Here is an 18,274-nt window from a genome sequence, read left to right on the forward strand (position 1 = left end):
CTATAGCCAACATGGGAGCAGGCCATATTAGATTTACTAATGAATAATGAGCCATTTGTCTAGAATTGTTACAGTGCGATTGAGTTAAAATAGTATTCAAAGGATGAATGCCAGACAGCTGATAAGGGCTGAAATTTCACAGAGGCAGCAAACAGTGGTGGTATCTGCATGGAAACCGGTACCCAGAGGTTTAATAAAATACTTTCTGTTTTGGCATTTGCTTAATGGAATTTACTTAAATCCTTTTAACAGTTATTACTGTCTGTAACATCCAGATATAAGAACACGTACTTAAATTGGAATTTGTTTTAAATGAGTTTATCGCTAAAATGTTTCCTTGCAAGAGAGGTTTTTTTTTACTTTGCTTCATTCAGGGGATTAAGGCCATGTTGGTAAGGCCAACATTTCTTGCCCTTTCTCAATTGCCTTTGCAAAGGTGACAATGAGCTATCAGCTTGAATTGCTGCAGTTCAGTTTCAACATCTGTGGAGCAGTTTGAGAAATGGAAATATTGGCAAATGGAATATTGTCCTTCCTTGCTGGAGGGATGGAGTTTAAAAGCAGGGAGGTTATGCTGCAGCTGTATGGGGTGCTGGTGAGGCCACGCCTGGAGAACTGTGTGCAGTTTTGGTCTGATCCAGAGGGTTAGTTTATGAGGAGACTGGGACTATACTCATTGGAATTTAGAAGAATGAAGGGGTGGGGGGTTCTTACAGAAACATGTAGAATTATGAAGGGAAAAGATAAGATAGAAGCAGGGAGGTTGTTTCCACTTGCGGGTGAAACTAGGACTAGGGGGCACAGCCTCAAAATAAGGGGGGAGCAGATTTAGGACTGAATTGAGGAGGAACTTCTTCACCCAAAGGGTTGTGTATCTTTGGAATTCCCTGCCCAGTGAAGCAGTTCAGTCTAGTTTGTTGAATGTTTTGTGGGTAAAGATAGATTTTTGAACTGTAAAGAGATTAAGGGTTATGGCGAGAGAGTGGGTAAGTGGAGCTGAGACCACAAACAGATAAGCCATGACTTTATTGAAGGGCACAGCCGGCTCGAGGGGCCAGATGGCCAACTCCTGCCCCTGTTTGTTATGTTCTTATGGTGCAACTGAGTGGCTTGCAAGGCCATTTCAGAAAGCAGTTCGGAGTCACTCACATTACTGTTTGTCTAATGCCAAATATTAGTCAAAACAATGAAGGACCCTTTCCTAAAGTGAACAAGTTGTATTTTTGTGACAATCAATGATTGTCTCACCATTACGGAGACTAGCTTTTAATTCTGGAATTATTAATTCATTGAATTTTATTAATTAAATGTTAATTTTACCAATTTTTGTAAATTCTGTAGTTTTGCTAACTGCCATAATTGGTATTGAGCCCTTGCACTCAATATTAGGCTGGGCTGCGGGATGATGTATCTAATGATATTTATCTACACCACCATGTTCCCCAAATCTGCTTCCATTCATTGTCAGCCAGTGGTTGTGTTGACACGATTCTACCGAGCACTCCCACTTCATGTATGAAGGTGACGTGAAGAGGACATCTTTTACTCAATAACAATCGCGATCTTTCTGCCTGAAAAGGGGAGTTAAATGAGATTCAGTAGGTATGCTTGAACCGGATAAATAACTAAAGGGGGATTATTGACAAGGGTATGGGGAAAGGGCAGGAGCAGAGCAGTTAAAGAATCGAGAGGCGTGATTGATCAAAGTCTTCCTGCTGTATTGCACCACTTTCTGATTCTGTTAAATACAGTGAACAAAGAACTGTACAACACAGAAACAGACCCTTCATCCCACTTAGACTGCGCCGACATTTCATCCCTTTCTTAGCCAACAATCCTTTGTCTGTCCGTGCTCCGTATCCTTCTATTCCCTGCCTATTCCATATATCTGTCAAGATGCGTTTGAATCCACCTCCACCACCTCCCCTGGCAGTGCATTCCAGATACTTACCATCTTCTTACCATCTTCTGTGTGTAAAAAGAACCTGATTCTCACATTTCCTTTAAACTTCCCCCTTTTACTATAAACATTTCTGGGACGACTGGGAAGAAAACCCCAACCGTCTGATCTATCCATTCTTCTCATAATTTTGTAAATTTCTATCAGATTTAATCAATGTTGGCTCCTGCAATGCAACAAGGATATCCATCCCATTAATCTCAGCTGGACTGGAATTTTGATCCTTGTGCACTTCTAGCTACCTCGGAAAGGCACCCAACATCATCAAAGACCTCTTACACCCCTGTTATAATCTCTTCCAAACTCTTCTGTCAGGCAGAAGACACAAAAATTTAAACACACGCACCAACAGATTCAAGAACAGCTCTTTCCCCACTGTTATTATACTCTTCAACAGACATCTCAAATTTCAAATCTAATGTTGATCTTGCTTTTGTGAACCTACTTTGTAGCTGTAATTTTGTATCCCTCTCTGTTCTATGATCTTTATATATAATGATCTGCCTGTAATGCGTACAAAACAAAACTTTTCACTGTACGTAGGTACATGTGAGAATAATAAATCAAACTAAAAAAACTGTCCAACCACAGTGCTACCCACTGCTTAATCCTTCCAAGGAAGGCAACAATTTAAGGCAAATAAGTTCTCCGCTGATACTTGTAGGCCAGCTCTGTCCAAGAGGACAACGCGATGGCTGAGAACATAAGAAATATAAGCAGGAATGGGCCATCTGACCCATTCAACCTGCTCCGCCATTCACTAAGGTCATGGCTGAACCTTTCCTGGACTCAGCTCCACTTACCCGCCTGCTTAGCATACCCCTTAATCCCCTTACTGTTCAAAAATCTATCTTTGCCGTAGAAACATTCAATGAGGAAGCCTTAACTGCTTCACTGGGCAGGGAATTCCACAGATTCACAACCCTTTTGGCAAAGAAGTTCCTCCTCAACTCGGTCCTAAATCTGCTCCCCCCCTTATTTTGAGGCTATGACCCCTAGTCCTAGTTTCACCCACCAGTGGAAACAACCTCCCTGCTTCTATCTTATCTTTTTCCCTTCATAATTTCAGATGTTTCTGTAAGATCCCCCCTCGTTCTTCCAAATTCCATGCGTATCGTCCCAGTCTACCCAATACCTCTGAAGTATTTGTTGCTTCAACCTTAACTTATGTCTGTCCACTTACAGATGAGAAGCCAGTCTCACTGTCTCCCTATGAAGCGCCAGCGAACAGCCCCCGGTACGTGTTCAACCAGAGAGAGCGGGAGTCCCTGGAAGTGCGGGTGCGAGAGGTAGAGGAGGAAAACCAGGCTCTCCGTAAGCAGCTCAGCCTGGCCCAAAGCCGGGTCCATCACCATCGGAACCATTCCAAGAGTTACTCCACGGAGGAAGGCACAGGGGACAACGAAGTGGTGCATGCGTTGTCATGGAATAGTTCGGAATGTGGCAAAAGGCCCACTGTGGAAAAGTGTGAGGTAATTCTGCTTCTGACACTTGATTCATTCCCCTTCTGTCCACCTCACTTGTTAGTTTTTTTCTGACTGTCATCAAAAGATGGGTAAAATTTACCATGCACATGGAATTGATTTGGCTTATCATGTTTGTGCCAGTTCTTTGTCAGATCAATGCACAATATTCCCACTTCCCGGCTTTCCCCAGTATCACCTTCTGCTTGATTTGTTTTTCTAATTTCACGTAAAAAGTGTAAAGGTTTCTTACTTAAATGACAGGCCATAGTTTCATGATGAAGTACCATCATTTGTTTTATCTGTATTATCATCACAAGCTAATACCTGCCGCTACAATGACGTTTCAACAAACCAATTGCCTGTCTTTATTTCTGTATCTGTCTGGCTGTCTCTCCCAGCCCAGTGTTGCCTATTGTACGCTTCCATAGCTAAGTCTGAATTTCGTCAGGGTGCCAGGATTTGGTAAATCTCACAATTACGAGTTGGACTGGCTCGAGGGAGATGACATTTGAATGTAAAAGATCTTTTCCTCACATATTCTGTGGCAAAAGGCTGTTTCCATAATGGGTTAAGTCTCCTCAAATTGTACTTTTCACCTTGATGTCTGTTGTGAGTTTGATGACATATTCAAACTTACAATTGCCCCTGAAAAGGTATAATCAATCCAAGGACGTGAAGTTTCCCTGCATGTCTGTTGCAAAAAGTGATAAATGTCAACTCTTAAGTTTGATTCAGACTAGGATGAATAAGTGGATGGTTAAACAGGAAGACGATTATACAAGTGTAGCAGGCAGTTAAGAACAGAATTTACATGACGTATAGATTTTAATGCAAAAAGTGTCTGAAAGCTGCTTTTGAGGATAGTGACCAGAGGAACCTCAACACCAACTTACAGTACTAGACTTGAACATGTTGCGAACAGGAAATGAAAAGTTCCACTTCTTTCAGTTGTCTCTCACTGGATGTCTGATGGACATAATCTCAAAATACCTGTTCAAACTGGTTCGCATCAAATAGACGATATGTAGGAGGTTACTCAAACCTCTGACAAAGCTCTAAATTACTGACCTCAGAGGTACCGCAGGGCCTCGTTTCAAAAGCATAAAAGATCTAAAATCCAATTTACTGAATGGACCAAAACAATGTACAACCTGATCACTCTTGGAACAAAGATCCTTTCATGGTTCTGCCATTTAGAATGCAGTGCATTCATCCATAAGCTTTTACTATTTGTCAGCAATTGAAACCCATGTTATATCAGATTGGCATAAGATCAAAAATGCATTCAAATTACTAATTGTCCATCAAAGAATTAATGTACTGATTATTGCCTAGGACCAAACTTACACATCCTGCTGAACCTTACGCTTCCATAGCTAAGTCTGAATTTCGTCAGGGTGCCAGGATTTGGTGATGCCCCCCTCGCCAGTCCTTTTGGAAGAAGATGCCCCTCCTTCACTCTGCCTGTTCAACCTGGAGTTCCGTGTCCCAGTCAGAGAATTGTCGTGCCACCTTTCCCTTCTCACAAGTTTGCAGCAAATATCCTTGAGGCGAGGTCAAAGGATGCCAGTCCGTCAGGGGATGCCCACCGGCCAGTTGTTCTGCGAGTAGAGTGAAGTAAATGGGGCTGGACACCATGGGGGCAGGGTAGATAGCTAATAAGGTGAGTTTGATAAAACACAGCCAGTGAACCCCTTTGGCCCTGCAGTGGAGATCTGTCCAGAATGCCTGACCGAACACAGAGTTAGCTATGCGAGCATAAAGCTCAGTCCCCTGCCTCCAATCTATAGCTTTTTAATAAACAGGCTTGGCTACAATCAGATTCCTTTTCTGAAAATTCTATGCATTCACTCAATACTATATTCTTTCATTAATGTTTCCAGCCAGAATCCTGGTGAACGATTACAGCTCATTCATTAGATAACATGAGTTTCCTGAACTCATCTTCATCAAGAGTATGTCTTTCTCTCTGACAACTCTAGAGTATATTTTTCTAAGCAACTCGGGGTTTATCTGAACTCTGACTGCTTGGGGGACTGCTCCTAACAGTACTTCTGCTGTAATGTTCCTCTTCCCTCTAAATAAACCTGCTTTTGACCTCTGTGTTGTAAAACTCACCTCAGCAAACATCTTAACAGTGATCTCCCTGGGTGGCTTGCTGTTCGTTTAGCTAATATCACGTGACTTCTTGTAAATACTTTGTCCATTCACTGTTCGAAAATGACTTTCTGACCTTTGAAAAAGGAATGGCCTGCCCATATCTGAAATGTAAAACTTTCTACTTCAGAACCCAAGATCCCAAACAACAATAATCTATGATTGGTGATAATCAATAATCTATAATGGTATTTTATCACAGTAGTGGAAATAATTGAAATCTGCTCGCTGTATTCCATTTTGTTCTAAAGCATTCAGAGTTAAAATCCATTCCGCTAGTTGGACAGATTTAGAATTCAGCCACAGAGGTTACTGAGACACTATCTGGGTTCCATCATTCCATGGTGCAGCACTTCGCAAGTACAAAACAGCAACTTATTGATTAGGATTCTGTCTCCTGATTATAAAGTTTACTGAGAAAAAGAGAATCGATCTAACCTGCATTGACCAGAGAGGGAGCCAGTTCTTATGCGCTCTCTCAGTCATACTTTGATTTACTCTGGCTTGTGTTTCCTCTAATGCTGAAGTCTGGCCTTGATTTTTAATGTCACAGTACAGATTCCAAATGGCAAAGAAGATCGTGTGATTTGGAAATTTCACCCTTTAACTTTGCAGTTAGAAACCACTTGTTGCTGCACTAAGCCATTCAGAGGAGAACATCTCATTGTTCATAGTCAGTGCAGTAGTTGACAAAGTACGTTTGGTTTTATCACCTGTACAGCTACTGAGGAATAAAATCTCCCAGCTTCCCTGATCCTAGTCCTCAGTGACAGAAATGGAAATTGGAAGCATCAAGTATCAGGTAACACGGTGACTCCATGGTTAGCACTGCTGCCTCACAGCACCAGGGACCTAGGTTTGATTCTACCCTCAGGTGACTGCCTGTGTGGAGTTTGCACATTCTCCCTGTGTCTGTGTGGGTTTTTTCCCACAGTCCAAAGATGTGCAGGTTAGGGTGGATTGGCCATGCTACATTGCCCATAGTGGCCAGTGATGTGCAGGCTGGGTGGGATAGCCATGGGAATTGCAGGATTATATGGACAGGGTAGATGGTCAGGTCTGGATAGGATACCGTCTGGAGGGTTGGTGTGGCTTTGATGGGCTGAATGGCCTGCTTCCACACGGTAGGGATTCTAGGAGTGCAGATAGTTGGTTGAGAAGAGAATTGACCTTGACTATGATGCCTAATGCAGTTGAACAGTCTAACAATGCTTGCTGTCTTTGGAACATGGCCACACAATTGAGACAGTTGGAGAGATCAATACCTCAAACCAAACCTCATAAATTGCCAGCTCCTTTGGAAGATGAGAAGAAATTTAGTGAAAAGGTGTGTTTGACCATTTAAAAATATAACTTTTCTGGGGTTTTCTTTTTTAAACAGACAATCCACATTGCCATCGTGTGTGCAGGATACAATGCAAGCCGCGATGTTGTGACCCTTGTAAAGTCCGTTCTGTTTCACCGGTATGTATGCACTGTGCTCTATTTACAATAAGTTTCCTTCGCTTCAAACAATTTCTCCTTCACCTCCTCTCACTTGTTCCAAGTCAAAGCTGTAGCCATCAGTAACCTGTATGGGTCCCAATAACTCTTGTCTTTTTGCGGGGTATGTGGCACATTCCTTGTTCCAGCCTTACTTGGAGCTTCCCCATCTCTTTTCAATTCGGCAATGATATCGCAGGTGCTGCTTCCGGCTCTCAGAATTGTAGAGAAATTCCATTTGGCTTATAATCTCCATCCTTATCTCACTTTTTTCCCCACTCCCTTGCCTTCCTTGCTCTCCCTTGTTTTCATTAGGCTAGCCACCAATATCCATTACATACCCAGTGACTCTCACGGTTACCGTCACCGTACTTCTTCACATTCTGCTTTGCGCAAAGACTCCATTCCATTCCCCGAGTTTCACCATCTCTGTCATGTCTGTACCTTCCACCAGAATGATTCTGGCAGGTCTTTCTTTTTCCTTCATCCCAGTGTGGTTGATGAGGCCCTCAGCCAACTCCAATCCATTTATCCAACTACTGCCTCATCCTTTCCCTTCCCTCCAGAACATCAACAGGATTCGCCTTGTCCCCACTTCGCACCCTGCCAGCCTGCGCATTCAAATGATCATCCTTTGCAGTCCCCACGCCTCTAGAAGGATGCCAGTCCCCATTGTGGTATTAAGTGATGATGCCCAACGCCGATCACCATGTGGTACCTGTGAGCAGCAGGGTACTGCCACTTCTTCTCTTTCATTTGACTGGTCCAAGGACCAATTTCGCTTGTGATGGTAAATGGATAACCAGTGACTAATCAGATTATGTAGGTTATTGCGTGACAACAGTTAGACACAAGTTAGATTGGCTCTTTAGGTATTGTCACTGAGACTATTGGAAGACATAGATATCTATCTCCTGCAACTCCCAGCACCATTTCCTCAGTTTCCCCAATTGACAGTGTATGACATCATCAGATTGGGTGGAGTCTAATGCAGTCTGTAACCTTAACCCTCTCAGAACCATTATCTTACATTACACTACCTACAATCTTTGATACAACTAATAATTCCACTGTCTGAGGTAAGCTGCCATTTCTAAATGGTATGGAGTATTGAATTTAAACTACACAGAGACATGCATTAAATACACATAAAAGCCTCGTTGTTCTATATTCAATCATCCAGAGACATCTTGCATTGCTTCATTACACCTTCCACTTTCTGTTTAATATCAAGATTATAGCTTTTAGATAACACCGTTGCAGGTGTGAGAAACCTTATACAATCATTTTTAGAATGTCTAAATGAATTCACTTGGGTCAATGGGCTGAAGAGCGGTAGATAGAGTTTAATTTGGATAAGTGCAATGTATTGCATTTTGGTGACCTTGGGTAGTGTTGCAGAACAGAGAGACCTAGGAGTTCAGGTACATAATTCTTTGAGGTTTTGTGTTACATGTAGGCAGGGTGGTTAAGAAGGTTTGTAGCACGCTTGCCTTCATTATTCAGACCATTGAGTTTAGGAGTTGCGGTTGTACAGGACGTTAATGAGGCCTTTTCCAGAGTAATGTGTCCAGTTCTGGTCGCCCTGTTATAGGAAGGATATTATTAAGCTGGAGAGGGTTCAGAAAATACTTACCAAGCTACTGCCGGGAATGGAGGGTTTGAGTTAGGAGAGACTGGATCGGCTGGGACTCTTTTCACTGGGGAGTAGGAGGTTGCATATGACCTTTTAGAGGTTTATAAAATCATGAGGGGTGGCGATGAGCCAAATGGCATGTGTCTTTTCCCTAGGATGGGGGATTTCAAGACAAGGGGGCATATTTTTAAGTTGAGAGGAGAAAGATTTAAAGAAGATAAGGGGCAGTTTTTTTTTACAGAATAGTTTGTGTGTAGAATGAACTTCCAGAGGAAGTGTGGGTACAGTTACAACATTTAACAGACATTTGGATAAGTACATGAATAAGAAATATTTGGAGGGATATGGGCCAGGAGGAGGGAGGTGGGACTAGTTTAGTTTGGGATAGTGGTCGGCATGGACTGATTGGACTGAAGGGTCTGTTTCCATGCTGTATGTCTCTGAGGCACCACAATTCCATTTATATAGCGCCTTACCTAAGATCCAGCTATCCTAATGTTCTTCACATGAGGTATCATCACTGTTGTAATATTGGAGACGTAGCAATCAATTTGCACGCAGCAAGCTCCCATATATAGTAACTTGAACATGTCCAGATAATCTGTTTAGTTCTGCTGGTTAAGGGATAAATATTGGTGAGAACAACAGGGAGCACTCCACTACTTCCCTTTGAATAGCATGTGGGAATATTTATGCTCCTGCACAGGACTCGACATTGACCTTAAATTAATTTATCATCTGATAACAGCACCTGACGCACTACAGCACTCCCTCAATGCAGCCCTGTAATACAAATCTGGATTATATTCTGAGATTCCTTGGAACTCAATTCTGTGTAAGATTGACTAAACTGAGTGCGATATAAAGTTGGCCAAGGCTCATAACGCCTTTTACTGCTTGGATCTCATTACTGATATTGAAGAAATTTATAGTTCTGCTTTTTCTTAACCAGTTTACCCAGGCACTGTAGGAGGAGAGATGTTTGAATTAGGGTTGATAATGAGAAATAGGGCAAACGCTAATTAGAGAGATCTTGCCAACACATAAGACACAACAAAAGAGAAAAATTCCAGTAATTACAAACTGGAGTTGGTTCAGAATGTGTGAGGCTAAACCTAAGCAAGCAAACAATTAAATAATCCCATAAACTAAGAGCAGCAGTGCTGTGGTGAGGGAAAAGACAAGGAGAAGCATCAAAGACATACTCGGTTTAGCTGCTGGAGCCGGAGTTTTAAGTGAGAGACAACAAATAGCTCCACATCGTCAGAACCCCAGAGTTGACCAACTTGGCAAATACGCTTACTGACCAGTTTTGTGCAGGGGATTCAAAGAATGATTTTTTAAAAATTGCCTCTTGTTAATTAATGATATATGACGCATGCTCAAAGACAGAATGTGATGTCTGAAAGGACAATGGAAGCAGATTCGACAGAGGCTCCGAAAGCATGCTTGGTCGATCCTTAAAATGGAAAGAGCTGTGGCTCCCCAGCGAGAAAGCCAGGGAACAGGACTAATTAGAGAACTCTTTTAAATAGTCAGTACCAGCCCGATGGACTGAATGACCTCTTTCTGCGCTATTTGAGTCCTTGATTCTGTAACCGGCGAATAGCCTATTTGTTATTCTTGAATTAACCAGTAGATGGTCGGCCTGAAAGATAGTGTTCAATTTCAGCATTAAACAGGATATTGGTTCTTATTTTTGCACCATCATGGATTTCATCTGAAACCATTCGTCCTGTCACTGTGCCAGACAAAATATGCCTCGACCTCCAGAAAGGCCCAAGGTCACTGAAACAACTCCACAGAGGCTGGTATCCCGTTACCAAGTCACCCTTTATTTCCATGTGGAGAGTCCTTGACACTGATCCAGCTCCCTCAGAGTCAGCAGAATCGTTGACACTCCTGTTTATATCTTTCAGCCAGGGCTGTCTGATTGGACCAAGTTAACAGCCCTAATCAGGGAACTCGTATTAAGACCATAAGACATAGGAGTGGAAGTAAGGCCATTCGGCCCATCGATTCCACTCCACTATTTAATCATAGCTGATGGGCATTTCAACTCCACTTCCCTGCACTCTCCCCGTAGCTCTTAATTCCTTGTGCGATCAAGACTTTATCAATCTCCACTTTGAAAACATTTAACGTCCCGGCCTCCACTGCACTCCGTGGCAATGAATTCCACAGGCCCACTACTCTCTGGCTGAAGAAATATCTCCTCATAAATTTACCCCCTCTAATTCTGAGGCTGTGCCCACAGGCCCTAGTCTCCCCGCCTAACGGAAACAATTTCCTAGCGTCCACCCTTTCTAAGCCATACATTATCTTGTTAGTTTCTATTAGATCTCTCCTCAACCTTCTAAACTCTAATGAATACAATCCCAGGATCCTCAGCCATTCATCATACGTTAAACCTACCATTCCAGGGATCATCCGTGTGAATCTCCGCTGGACACGCTCCAGGGCTAGTATGTCCTTCCTGAGGTGTGGGGCCCAAAATTGGACACAGTATTATAAATGGGGCCTAACTAGAGCTTTATAAAGCCTCAGAAGCACATCGCTGCTTTTATATTCCAACCCACTTGAGATAAACGACAACATTACATTCACTTTCTTAATCACAGACTCTACCTGCAAGTTAACCTTTAGAGAATCCTGGACCAACACTCCCAGATCCCTTTGTACTTCTGCTTTATGAATTTTCTCACCGTTTAGAAAATAATCCATGCCTGTATTCTTTTGTACAAAGTGCAAAACCTCACATTTGCTCATGTTGAATTTCATCAGCCATTTCCTGGACCACTCTCCTAAACTGTCTAAATCTTTCTGCAGCTTCCCCACCTCCTCAGTACTACCTGCCTGTCCACCTATCTTTGTATCATCGGCAAACTTCGCCAGAATGCCCCCAGTCCCTTCATCCAGATCATTAATGTATAAAGTGAACGGCTGCGGCCCCAAAACTGAACCCTGTGGGACACCACTCGTCACTGGTTTCCATTCCGAAAAAGAGCCTTTTATCCCAACTCTCTGCCTTCTGTCAGACAGTCAATCCTCAATCCATGCCAGTAGCTCACCTCAAACCCCATGGGCCCTCACCTTACTCAGCAGCCTTCCGTGAGGCACCATATCAAAGGCCTTTTGGAAGTCTAGATAGATAACATCCACTGGGTTTCCCTGGTCTAACCTACTTGTTACTTCTTCAAAGAATTCTAACAGGTTTGTCAGGCACGACCTCCCCTTACTAAATCCATGCTGACTGGTTCTAATCCGACCCTGCACTTCCAGGAATTTAGAAATCTCTTCCTTAACAATGGATTCAAGAATTTTACCAACAACTGAGGTTAGGCTAATCGGCCTATAATTTTCCATCGTTTGTCTTGATCCTTTCTTATACAATTCTATTAAAATATTCTATGAGGTCCACTTGGCTGACCTCTTTATAATCACTACATTCGCTGAAGGGCAAAAAAAAAGCAATTTGTTGTTGGAGCATGAACAATTTGATCAGACAGTGCCTATCTGGCCTCAAATTGCTGCAAACAACAAATGTCTTGACTGAACAGAAATGATATACCTAGAGGATTATTATTTTATAAAAGATTAGAAAGCCTTTTTGGTTGATGGGATGGTGGAGGGTTCTACGCTGTCTCAAGTCTGTGTTTGCTAAAATACATACAAACACTTTGTCAGCATATAAAACACACAGGCTAACCTGTGTACTGAAAATACTCAAACAGCTTCTTTCCAAAGTCACAGATAAGCATCACAGTGCATTTTGTTTTCTTTGCAAGCCTTGCAATTTCTCTGCTGAAAAATTCATGGCCTCTGTGGCCTTGTTATCATGAAGAGAAAAAATTTACATTGCAGCCTGCTCGTAACTCAAGTCCAGCAAAATTCCATTGTAAAGCTGCAATGTTTAATGCATAAATCACACCAGGCTATAACATCCAGACAGCGGAGCTGTATAAGTGCTGTTTGCATTCAGAAAGCTTACAGATGCTGTCTGATAGGATTTCACACAGAGGTAATGCTGGGCTTGTCAAACTTATGATCACTTTGGTTGGAGAATGCGTGATAAGGTATCCCGGTTTCAAAACTCAACAGTGCCTTTACTTACATAAGATATTGTTGGGTCATCAATGACAGCAAATCTCCCTTGATTTAAGGATACCACCCACTTATGGTCACATGGAGCATCATGTGACTGAATAGGCCAATTCTTTGGGCACGTGAGGCAGGGTGTGTGATCCAATGTAGGAAGTGTTCCTTTTTCTTTCCTACATTGTCACCTTTATGCTTTGTCATTAAGGCTTGGGGAGGTGAAACCCGATGCAGCTGGGGTCGAAGGTCACAAACGGCGCCAACATTAATGCTGTCAAGCCAAATCACATGATGTGTGAGGTCCCTCGCCAGCAGTGCCCTCGTTGCTGGTTGAGTTTGTTGAGTCATCGATTGAGATTCTCACCCTCCAGTTTCAACCTCAGTACCAAGTGTTCACTGTAGGGCAATGGCAGGCAGCTTGCTGTTATCCTTTGGCATTCTGGGTAACGGTGAAGGATGTTATCGTGGATTTTACTGCCGGTCATGAGGCACACTGCAAATCATCTGTGGGTGGATGTGGAGTACGGTGATGGTGCTGTGGTGCAAACTTAGCCAAGGCTGTTCCTTGTGAAGCAGAAGAAGGTTGTGAGTTCAAATTTTATCCCTGAGCTGAGACTTCATTGCAGCACTGCGGGAATGCCACATTGTCCAATATTTGACTGAACCTTTAAGTTGAAGCCTGGTCTGCTCTCTCAATAAAACTCTCAGGGCAGTGTTTGAAAGACAGCAGGTGATGTGAGATGGGAATATGACTGATGCATTTCATACCCACCCTGAGCTTACTGAGGCCCATTGTAAACTTTGTTCCCCTGCCCTGGAAAGTGCTGTCTGAGGGGATAGTGGAGAAGGTGTTCACTCTGCCAGCCGGACGTCTGTGCCAGTTCACTGAATGAAGAGTGCGCTTGCTGTCATTTTCCTGCCTTTTCTTCTTCCCCAGATAACAATCCAATTCAGTCCTGAGTGCCTCAATTGAACCCACCTCCACTAGCCTCTCAGACAGCACATTCCTGAAGCCAACCATTCGCTGCGTGGCTAAACATTTCTAGCCCCAGCCCCAGCCTCTTTCCTCAACACTTTAAATCAGCACCCTTTGGTTATCTGTCCTTCCATCAATGGGATCATTTTCTGTCCAATTACTCTCACTACTTTGACTTCCCAGATCAAACCTTTCCTCAACCTCTGCCTTCTTCAACCCATCTACACAAGTTTTTCTTTCTCTATTCATTCATGGAATGAGGGTATCACTGGGTAGACGGCATTTATTGCCCATCCCTAATTGCCCAGAGGGCAGTTAAGAGTCAACTGCATTGCAGTGAGTCTGGAGTCACATGTAGGCCAGGTAAGGATGGCAGCTTCCTTCCCTAAAGGACATTAGTGAACCTGATGGGTTTTTCTGACAATCGTAAATGGTTTCCTGGCCATCATTAGATTCTCAATTCCAGATGTTTATTGAATTCAAATTCCACCATCTGCCGGGCAGGATTCAAACCTAGGCCCCAGAGTACTATCTTGGCCTCTAGATTAATGGTCCAGTGAGAAGACCATGAGGCTATCGCCTCTCCAGAGCCATTCTTGAAGTCCTTTGTGCACTCTCTTGAAAGACTTCACATCCTTTTCTTTGTTAAGATACATGTTTCAGAGATTGGTTCTGAAAGGCTTAATGTTCGAGTCTGTATAAAGCATCTTCGAATCTGATGGTGTTATGAGGAATTTGGTGCGGAGTGACAGAACGTCTTTGGACCTTGTGGAGTGAAAGCCTGTATCAATAGCCTGAGGAACAAAATCTAACTTAACTGACATAACTCCTATCCAATTGCTGTCATGTCTTACATGAGAAGTAGGTTATTGTGGGAGGCACCTCTTACTAATACACACTAGTATTTTTTTTTGCCCAACTACTGTAAACCAAATAGACCTTTGGCACAGCCAAGGATGAGGGTGATGACAGCAACATACGCCAGCCACAAGTTGGTAGTGGTTGGCTTCGCTACACATCTGGTAGGGCCTAGAACTAGTCAGAAAACTCCAGCTGAGGCCAGAGCATTTGTTTGTACAAGTTTAACTCCTTGCTTGTATGCTTTCTGTTATTTTTAATAAATCCTAGAAGGTTTCTTTCTATATCAACCTGTTCTGAGATGTTATTACACTGACGCAGGCGAAACTTGAACTGAGACCTGCTGGCGCAGTGATAAAGCAGGGAATACCGTACACTTTATTAACCGTGTTGTCAATCTGTTCTGTCACCTTCAGTGACTTCTGTCCATATGCCTCCAGGTCCACTGCTCCTGTATTCCCTTTAGAATTGTGCTGAATGTTTATGTTGTCTCTCTATGTTCTTTCCAATTCACACTTCACAGCACAGAATTTCATCTGTCACTTGTCTGCTCATTCCGCAGGACTGTCCCATGTTGTATACCGTCCTCACTGTTAACAATGCTTCCAATTTTTTTTTTATCCTCCACCAGTTTTGAAATTATATGAAGTTATAGGCCAATAATAAATATGAGGGAAAACTGGTGTCCTGGGGAACTGGAGAATTGCAATATAACCCCTCCAGCCCAGAGAACATCTATTAACCACTATTCTCAGCTTCCTGTCAATCGTCCAATTCCACATGCACATTGCTGCTGTCCTTTTGATACATGAGTTCTTTAAGTATTTCCCAGAGCCAATTCAGAAATAGAAGCCTCCAGATTGAAGCAGTTTCTCGATTTCTTCATATTAGATAACGGGTCTTCCACTGAGACTGCAGAATTAGAACGTGACACAAGTGAGCTAGGTCCAGTCCCAAACTGGAAGTCGTTATTAGTTGTCACAGTGTGCCTTCTATTTTAACCAATGCTTTCCCAACATGGCTTCCTCAGATCCTGTAAGGCAGTTTGGAAATCCAGCCGACTTCTGCAGAGGATTTATTTCCTTGGGTGCTCGCCCTTAATCTTGGCATTTGGGATTTAATATTTCCTGAAGGGAGGGGGATAACGGTGTCGCTACTAATTCACCTTTCTGCCCCAAGAATCAGTTCACCCATCTCTTTGAGAACCTTGCACTGGGAGAAAGAGAGTTAGCTTCACCTTCAAATTAAAATACCTCTCCTATATCACAACGGGATGACACTTTTACGCTGCAGAGTGCTTTAAGATACCTGATGCTTATGAATATGGCAATTTAAAAGCAACTCTTAATTTCAAATGAATTGAAAACGGGCATAAACTCCGAGACACCAGCTTCGTGTTGGCAGTTTTTTCCTCAGCAATCAGGGTGATGCTGCTTGCAGTTAAATAGAGTACATGGCGACAATCATGAACAGTGGCCATCAGTCTCCCAATGGAGTTAAAATTGGCTTCGGTCAACAGTGAGTGTAAGCCTCTTATTGTTGACAGCTTTCCCACATAAATGCTGTTGTCAAAAAGATGTTGGTTTTCGTGCTAAAGTTGCCATTACAGGGCCACAAGATGTGTGCACGGGGTGGGGGCTGAAGCATTGGAGCCAGGTTTGCACTACTTCTTCCTTCATTTTTTTCCTTTATTCATTCACGGGATGAGGGCATCACTGGCCAGGGCAACATTTATTGCCCGTCCCTAATCGCCCAGTTGAGAGTCAACCATGTTGCTGTGGGTTTGGAGTCACATGTAGGCCAAACCAGGTGAGGGTGGAACATTTCCTTCCCTAAAGGACATAAGTGACCCAGATGGGGTTTTCCTCAACAATCAACTCACAGGCATCATTAGACTCTTAATTCCAGATATTTAGGATTCCAGGATTCAAACCCGGGTCCCCAGAACAAGGCCTGGGTCTCTGAGTTAAAAACCAGCCGTAGTAACGCTAGGCCATCGCCTCCCACGTGCGCTCAATTATCTGCAATCCAAGCCTTAGAAACAGAATGATAGAGGAGCCAGCAGTTTCTTAGCTACCTCAAAGTCAGCAAAACGAAGGAGCTGCTCATCAACTTCAGGAAACAAGGTCCGCTGCTGCCAGCCCCGAATGCCAGGAGGACCATCCTTGTTGACACTGCCTTCAGTTGCCAGGTGAAGCTGCCACAGCTGACACTCTGTGCAAGGCTCCCTCCCGCTGCCGTTTAACCCGCCACATCAAAGAAAACTAAAATATAAAATGGAAAAAAAGAAAAGTAAATGAAAGAGAGGAAATAAACGGAAAGAAAACGAAACAGTGGGAGCAGATGAGCCCCGGTCAAGAGCCCTCACGCAGCCCTAAACCTAACCTCTTCCCTAATATGATGTTCTTCTGATTGGTGTAAAGTGTCATGAGCTGTGAAAACCTTTAGGAGAAATACATGAATTGATGAGGGTACATAATTAGTTATTAGAGTTGAGTTGCAAAAATATGTGTTTGAGATGAAGGAAAATTGATCTTTCCCTTTATTGCATTGACACTGCAGGCTGCCCACCCAGGCTGTGGAACCTGGTGTTTATCCTGGGGCAGCTCTGATGAAGCCACGTAGACGCCTGTCAACTGGACAGATTCAAAATTAGGTTTTGAGTTGGTAAAACAGACCAGCAAAGAGAGTTGGTACAAATAAGGAAGCCTGCTTTGTGGAAGTCACTGTATTTTTCAGTCCGCATGAGAGTCCAGACGTTTCTGGTCACTGCCTTATGCCATTTCGAATGCTGGCCCCTGTGGGGTCGATGGGGGGTGAGGGGTGTAGGTTGTGTGTGTGTATTGGGATGTGTGGGTGGTTCGTCTGCGGGGGGGGTGGGGTGTTTGTGTGTGTGTGTGTGTGTGTGTGTGTGTGTGTGTGTGTGTGTGTGTGTCAGAGAGAGAGAGAGACTGTGATGGGAGGTGGGAGTAGGTGGCCATTCCTCCAGGTGACTCTCCCACCTTCCATCACTGAAACTAGGTGCAACTTACTGGGTGACAGCAGCGGAGGTCTGCAGTGGCCCTGCCACTTGATAGCTTGCTCAAGGGCTTCAGCCATGGTGGGGGGTGAGGGTGCCAGGTGGTGGATTGTTGGTAGCGGCACCCCTTTCCCAACTGGTAGGCCCTTTATCATGCCCCTTCCCCCTCCACCCGAGCCTGTGCCCCGTCTACCTAACCAGTGTCACCCACTGGGTTTTGGTTTTCCTCAGTCAGGACCATGTGACGTGATGGCACGAGGGCCAGAGGGCTACTGACCACAGTTCAGGGGGAAATCACAAAAATTCTTAGCTTCCACTTGCCTCCATCAGTGCGTTCAGGTGTTGCAGGTAACTTCAATGTCTGAAGTTGCTAGATAACTGTTGATAACCTGACTCCCTGTCCTGTCAATTGTCAGACTCGTCTTTGACATTACAAGTCTATTCAGTCGTTCTTGTTGCTAGGAGCGAGGCACCAGTGGTGATGGTAGAAAGGCCTAACAAAGTGATCCTAATAAAGTCGAACGAGAATGCATGAACAGTCAAAAATTTCCTGGGTGTCATCTTGGGTAGCAGCTCTCAACTCTTGATCTGTGTCAAATCCCATTCTGGAGGCTTCAGTGTA

At 43.5% G+C, this 18,274-nt stretch overlaps 1 protein-coding gene across 2 annotated transcripts in view; it reads left to right on the forward strand.

The window, feature by feature from the left end:
• The window catches only part of large1 (LARGE xylosyl- and glucuronyltransferase 1), a 427,164-nt gene that overhangs the window by 246,249 nt on the left and 162,641 nt on the right, over window positions 1–18,274 (forward strand). For both annotated transcript variants that reach the window (XM_059652276.1, XM_059652277.1), the window contains exons 3-4: window positions 3,146–3,432; window positions 6,965–7,047. In XM_059652276.1, coding sequence (XP_059508259.1) covers window positions 3,146–3,432; window positions 6,965–7,047 — 370 coding nt within the window. The remainder of the gene's footprint in view (window positions 1–3,145; window positions 3,433–6,964; window positions 7,048–18,274) is intronic.

This window comes from Stegostoma tigrinum, chromosome 18 (assembly GCF_030684315.1).
Source record: "Stegostoma tigrinum isolate sSteTig4 chromosome 18, sSteTig4.hap1, whole genome shotgun sequence".
In the NCBI taxonomy this organism is placed as follows: domain Eukaryota; kingdom Metazoa; phylum Chordata; class Chondrichthyes; order Orectolobiformes; family Stegostomatidae; genus Stegostoma; species Stegostoma tigrinum.